The sequence below is a fragment of the Mandrillus leucophaeus genome, unplaced genomic scaffold (genome assembly GCF_000951045.1).
Source record: "Mandrillus leucophaeus isolate KB7577 unplaced genomic scaffold, Mleu.le_1.0 Scaffold8, whole genome shotgun sequence".
Classification (NCBI taxonomy): domain Eukaryota; kingdom Metazoa; phylum Chordata; class Mammalia; order Primates; family Cercopithecidae; genus Mandrillus; species Mandrillus leucophaeus.
This window is the reverse complement of record NW_012108696.1, coordinates 378,987-385,385: the sequence shown is the minus strand read 5'-3', so window position 1 is coordinate 385,385 and position 6,399 is coordinate 378,987. Positions and strand designations below refer to the sequence as shown.

General features: G+C 52.5%; 1 protein-coding gene across 1 annotated transcript in view; it reads right to left on the bottom strand.

Moving 5' to 3' along the window:
- Positions 1-6,399, bottom strand: part of CELF5 (CUGBP, Elav-like family member 5) — a 119,274-nt gene that overhangs the window by 42,159 nt on the left and 70,716 nt on the right. Inside the window, exon 2 of the mRNA XM_011967449.1 lies at positions 4,024-4,106. Within this exon, the coding sequence (XP_011822839.1) occupies positions 4,024-4,106 (83 nt within the window). The remainder of the gene's footprint in view (positions 1-4,023; positions 4,107-6,399) is intronic.

The window sequence follows — 6,399 nt, the reverse complement described above, 5'->3', positions numbered from 1 at the left end:
ATGGATGTGTGGGTGAATGGGAGGATAGATAGGTAGATGGATGTATACATGAATTAATAGACGGATGGGTGGAAGAGTGAGTGATGAATGAATGGATGGATGGAAGGGTAGATGGGTGGAAAGATGAATGGATAGACAAGTGGGTGGATGGGTAATGGATAGATGGATGAATGGATGGATGGGTGAGTGGATGGATGGATGGATAAAAGGGCAAATGGGTGAACAGATGGATGGATATATGGGTGGGTAGATAGATAAGTGAGTGACTTGATGGATGAATGGTAGATGGATGGATGTGTGGGTGAATGGATGGGTGTATGGCTGAATGGGAGAACGGATGGATGCATAACAGATGTGTGGGTGGGTGGGTAGGCAATGAGTATATGGGTGAATGAATGGATGGATGGGTGGATGAGTGATAGATGAATGGATGGATGGATGAATTGATGGGTGGGTGGATGGATGGATGGATGGATGAATGGATGGATGGATGAATTGATGGGTGGGTGGGTGGATGGATGGATGGATGGATGAATTGATGGGTGGATGGGTGGATGGATGGGTGGATGAATGGATGGAAGAATGGATGAGCGTGTGAATGGATGGATGAAAGGGTAGATGGGTGGATGAGTGGATGGATAGATGGGTGGGTGGATGGATGGATGGATGGGTAGATGGATGGAAGTGTGGCTGGATGAGAGGATGGGTGGATGATGGATGTGTGGGTGGGTAGGTGGATGAGTAGATGGGTGAATGAATGGGTGACAGGTAGATGGGTGACAGGTAGGCAGGTAAGTGGACACATGGGTAGATGGGTGATGGGTAGATGGAAGGGTGCATGAATGGATGGAAGCTATGAATTTATGGGCTGAGCCAGGGAGAGTAGGCAGGGAGAGAAGGACAGAGGCCCCTCAAGATGGATGCAGAGAAGGAGCTGCTGGTGATTGCGGCATCTCTTCATCTCAAAGTGGACTCAGATCCTGGACACCAACCTGGCAAGAAGGGCACAAGACTTCATGGCTCTTGGTCCTTCCACCCTCTTCCATCTTTCCTCCTGGCTGCCAACAGAGTACAGAGCCCAGCTTTGGCACCCAACAGGAAGAGAACCGGTTCCAAGGTCCCTAAGGCCTCAGACAGTGGAAGAGAGACTGGGTTTGGGTCTCAGTTACCTTCATCAGGGAAATGAGGACAAAGGAATGATGGAGAAGTGCTTAGCTGGGGGGACTCCTTAGACGTGTTGGTAAATCTCCATGTATGTACAGATTTCTCTGGACAGAAGGACCACAGCTTCCACCCAGGACCTGATGCCATGCAACAACGTGGTTCACTAAACTTAGAGGAATCAGGCAACAGTACAGGGTCTGGAGTCAGACCACGAAGGTCCAAATCCCCACTCTGCAGCTTGCAGGCTACCTAACCTTGGACAAATCCAGTATTGAGTGTCTTTGTCCCTTGAATTCCTCCCTCCACGTTTTCCCACCCTGCTCTGCACCCCTGGGCTCCTGGTGCTAGAATGTGGTGGAAATGATGGTGTGTAATTCTGAGGCTAGGGCTTAAAGGGGACTGTGGCTTCCTCCTTGATCACTCTGGTTATGTGCGCTGGGGGAAGATGCCATGTTGTGAGGAAGCTCAAGCAGCGCTGTGGAGAAGCCCCGTGGTGATAAACTGAGGCCTCCCGCCAACAGTCACTAGAGGGAGCCAGCTTGGAAGCAGATTCCTCAACCACAAGCTCCGGCTGATATCTTGGCTGTAACCTCCCTGAGCCAGGATCATGCAGCAAACTCACTCCCAAATTCCTGACCCCTGGTAGTTATGAGATAACAAGTGTTTATTGTTTGAAGTCTTTATTTTGGGGATAATTTGTTATGCAGCAATAAATAACTACTATGGTCCCTAGAACTCTGCTGTGCCCCTGGGCACTCATCTGTATGAACTGACCTGCCCTCCAGCTTCTGGCTGGTTTGATTTTTTGTTTGGTTGTGGGGTTTTTTTCTTTCTTTTTTTATGTATTTTTTTTTAGCTTCTGGTTGGTTTGGGGAAGCACTCACAGAAGGTCCAAGATGAAGAGTGAATTCAGGGAATTTACCGCAGACTCTAGATCCCTTTTACACATGCTGTTCCTTCTACCTGGAGTGCCTTCCATGCCATCTTTCAGGTTTCTTCTCAAATGTCATATCCCCAATGAAGCCCTCCATTGAGCACCTTCTCTATAGATTGCTGCCCCACCCTGTCCTGTTATTCTCTTCCAGTGCTGAAGATCAGAGAGGTTAAGTCACTGGCTCACTGTCACACAGCAAGGATGGAGCTGAGCAACGAGCCCACGTATGTGGCCACCAGACCCCACGCTCTAACTTGCATCATGTCGCGCCCAAAAGAGGGGCTCTCTATTCTTCAAGACGAAGCAGAGGCCACCCCCAGGCCCAGAACCTTCCAATGCTCATTGAGAATCAAGTCAAACTCATGCCATGACCTCAGGTCCCTGGAGGGCGCACGTCAGATTTCCTAAAGTCAGCCAAGCACAAAGACTATAAATGCCCTGATGTCCCTGGATGCTGAAAGTTCCCTGAGAATTCTGGAGGGAAGGGTGAGCTCCCTGCCCCAGAGCTCGCAATGTGGGGCACCATGGCTCACTGTGGTTCCTTCAGTCTCCATCAAGAGGCATGGCCTGGGGACCTGGATCAGCTGGCTCAGGGTGAACCACTCATCCTTCACTGGAGGCAGGGGACTCCTGACCACCCAAAGAGGACAAAGCTGACCAGGAGAGACTCATGCTAAGCGTGCTGGCTGGGCGTGCTGGCTCACACCTGTAATCCCAGCACTTTGGGAGACTGAAGCAGGAGGAGCGCTGGAGCCAGGAGTTCAGGATCAGCCTGGGCAATATAATGAGATCCCATCTCTACAAAAATTAAAAAATTAGCCAGGTGTGATGGCATGCACCTATTGTCCCAGCGACTCAGGAGGCCGAGGTGGGAGGATCACTTGACCCCAGGAGGTGGAGGCTGCAGTGAGCCATTGTACTCCAGCCTGGGCAACAGAGCAAGACCCTGTCTCAAAAAATAAAAATAAGGAGAGACTCATGAGAGACAGCACCCAGGTCAGCCTCCTCTGCAGACAGAAATAATGATCAAGAAGTCCCTGTGTTGGCCGGGCACAGTGGCTCACGCCTGTAATTCCAGCACTTTGGGAGGCTGAGGTGGCAGATCCCTTGAGGTCAAGAGTTTGAGACCAGCCTGGCCAATATGGCAAAACCCCGTTTCTACTAAAAATACAAAAGTTAGCCAGGCATGGTGGTGCGTGCCTGTAATCCCAGCTACTTGGGAAGCTGAGGCAGGAGAATCGTTTGAACCTGGGAGCCAGAGGTTGCAGTGAACTGAGATCACGACACTGCACTCCAGCCTGGGCGACAGAGCAAGACTCTATCTCAAAAAAAAAAAAAAAAAAGCCCTTGTGTTAAGTAACTGTGGCTCCATTTGCACCATAAAGACAAGTGAGGAAAATCCTTTTCCTTTTTATACTGAGAAACCAGCATGGTCTATGCTTCTCCCCGTGGTCCACACAACCTTCAATGACCAGCCCTGTCACCTCCCCTGTCCTTCCCGCCGTTTCTTTCTCCACCTCCTCACTCTGTTCCAGCCACACAGGCCTCCTCCCTGTTCCTCCAACATGACAGGCATGGTCCTGCCCCAGGGCCTTGGCATGTGCTGTGCCCTCTGCCTGCTAATGCTTCCTTATCCTTCAGGTCTCAACCCAAAGACACTGACACACTGGGCCAGGTGCCCTTGTGCAGTACACAACCTGCACAACCACACACAACCACTCTGGTATAAAATATAGAGCACGGCACACAGTAGGCACTCAATAAATGCACACTCTGATGATGATTTCTATCCCTCTGCTCCTCATACCTCTTTCTGAGTCCAGAGACACACAGAATTCAGACAATCTCAGGAACAGCCTTGGCTCCCACCCCAGGTTGAGAGCCATCCCCTGTCCCCTCCTCCCCAGACACCACACAGGACTCACTCCGGGCAAGGTCTTCTGCTCGTGCAGGGCAGTCTGAGCTTTGATGGCGGAATCCCTGGCACAGTAGGTGAGGAAGGCACAGCCTGGAAAGGAGAGAAACAGGGGTGTTAAGAGAGCTCGGGCACACCCATGGTCACAGCAGCACCACCCACAGTTGGCCACTAGGTGGAAGCAATCCAAGCTTCCATCCACAGATGCATAGATCTGCACAACCTGGTGCATCCACGCAACGGAATATTATTCAGCCAAGAAAAGGAAGGAAATACTGACACAGGCTGCAACATGGATGCACCTTGAGGACGTCACTCTCAGTGAAATAAGCCAGACACAGAAGGACAAATCCTGTGTGATTCTACTCCTAGGAGGTCCCTAGAGTCATCAGATTCACAGAGACAGAAAGTAAAATGGGGAGGTGCTGGGGCCTGGAGAGGGGGATGAGGACTGAGTGTTTCATGGGGGACAGAGTTTCAGTCTGAGAAGACGAGAAAGTTCTGGAGATGATGGTGGTGATGGTTGCACAACAGTGTGAATGTGCTTAATACCACTGAGCTGTACAATTTTTATTTTTATTTATCTATTTTGAGATCGCGTCTGGTTCTGTCGCCCAGGCTGGAGTGCAGTGGCGCGATCTCGGCTCACTGCAAGCTCCGCCTCCCGGGTTCGCGCCATTCTCCTGCCTCAGCCTCCCGAGTAGCTGGGACTACAGGCGCCCACCACCACGTCCAGCTAATTTTTTGTATTTTTAGTAGAGACGGGGTTCCACCGTGTTAGCCAGGATGGTCTCGATCTCCTGACCTCGTGATCTGCCCGCCTTGGCCTCCCAAAGCGCTGGGATTACAGGCGTGAGCCACTGCACCCGGCCTGAGCTATGCATTTAAAAATGGTTAAGAGGTTAAGATGGTGCATTTTAAGTTGTGTATATCTTACTATAATTTCAAAAAATAAAAAGAGAAGAGGATGCTGGAGTCACCGTGTTTTGGGAGGGGACAGTCGAAGTGGCTCAGTGTTTTCCACCCCTTCTACCCCTGCGCATACATACCTCCCCCAAAGAGTGAGCCCAGGAAGAGGGACAGAGGAGTCCCAGCTATTAACAAAGTCAGTGGCTGAGCTCAGAAAAGAGATGCTGAGAGTCCTGGACAAGGTGGGGTGAAGGGAGTGGGCAGAGGGGCTGCCCAGTGGGGAGGATGGGGAGGGCACTAGTGGTCCCAGAAAGATGGAAGAAGGCCTGGCCCTGGGATAGGGAGCAGTGGGCTCTGCCACTAACCAGCACTGTAGCCTTGGATCAGGCGCTCCCCCTCTCTGGGCCTCACTTTCCCCCATCAGAGGGAGAAGGGATGGTCTGAGAGGACCAAAAGATGAACCAGCCAATGGATGGGGGTGGAGCTTGAGAGGGTGTGGCATGGTGGCAAAAATAGGACCAATCAGGAGAGGTGAGGGGCGGGGCCAGCCCATGGAGTGGCCCAGAGTGAGGCTGTGATTGGATGACATTAGGGATGGGGATAGGGTTGGAGGCAAGGAGCAGGACCAGCCCGGGAGTGACCAAGAGTGAGGCTGTGATTGGACGACATTAGGGATGGGAGGCAAGGGGCGGGGCCAGATCATAGAGTGACCCAAAGTGAGGCTGTGATTGGGCGACATTAGGGGTGGGAGGTGAGGGGTGTGGCCAGCCCTAGAGTGGCTCACAGTGAGGCTGTGATTGGGCACATTAGGGATTGGAGGGTGGGAGGCGAGGGGCGGGGCCAGCCCTTCAGTGGCCCAGAGTGAGGCTGTCATTGGGCACATTAGGGATTGGAGGGTGGGAGGTGAGGGGCGGGGCCAGCCCTGGAGTGGCCCAGAGTGAGGCTGTGATTGGGCGACATTAGGGGTGGGAGACCCCAGACGTTGATAGAGACAGAGACAGGAGACAAGCAAGTCAAGAGAACCCGCCCTTGGCCTGAAAGTCTAATTAGATCAAAAGTATTTTGAAAGACGTTTCCCCGAGGTGGGGTAGGGATTGCACACAGCAGGTCAGGGGTCCTGGGATGAACACAGGGGACTGAGTGGACCTGTTTGGGGACCTGTGAAATGAGATCATCGTGGGCTGCCCCGATGTTGTCAAACCCTCTGTTCCGCCTCAAACCCCGCCCCTATGGTCCCTGGTCTCCCTGCTTGCTCCCCTCCCAGGGGCACTCTGTGCGGAGTTCCCCGGTGCCCACTTCTGCTCCAGGCCAGGAGCTAATTAAAGTGGCCACCTGCTGGTGTGGTGGGGAGGGGGTAGGGAATCCGAGTGAATCCCACCCCATGGAACCCTGGGGGTACCAGGCAGAGGTGACAACGGTTTCCAGCACTGAGGAAGAAAGGAAGGAAGGAAGGAAGGAAGGAAGGAAGGAAGGAAGG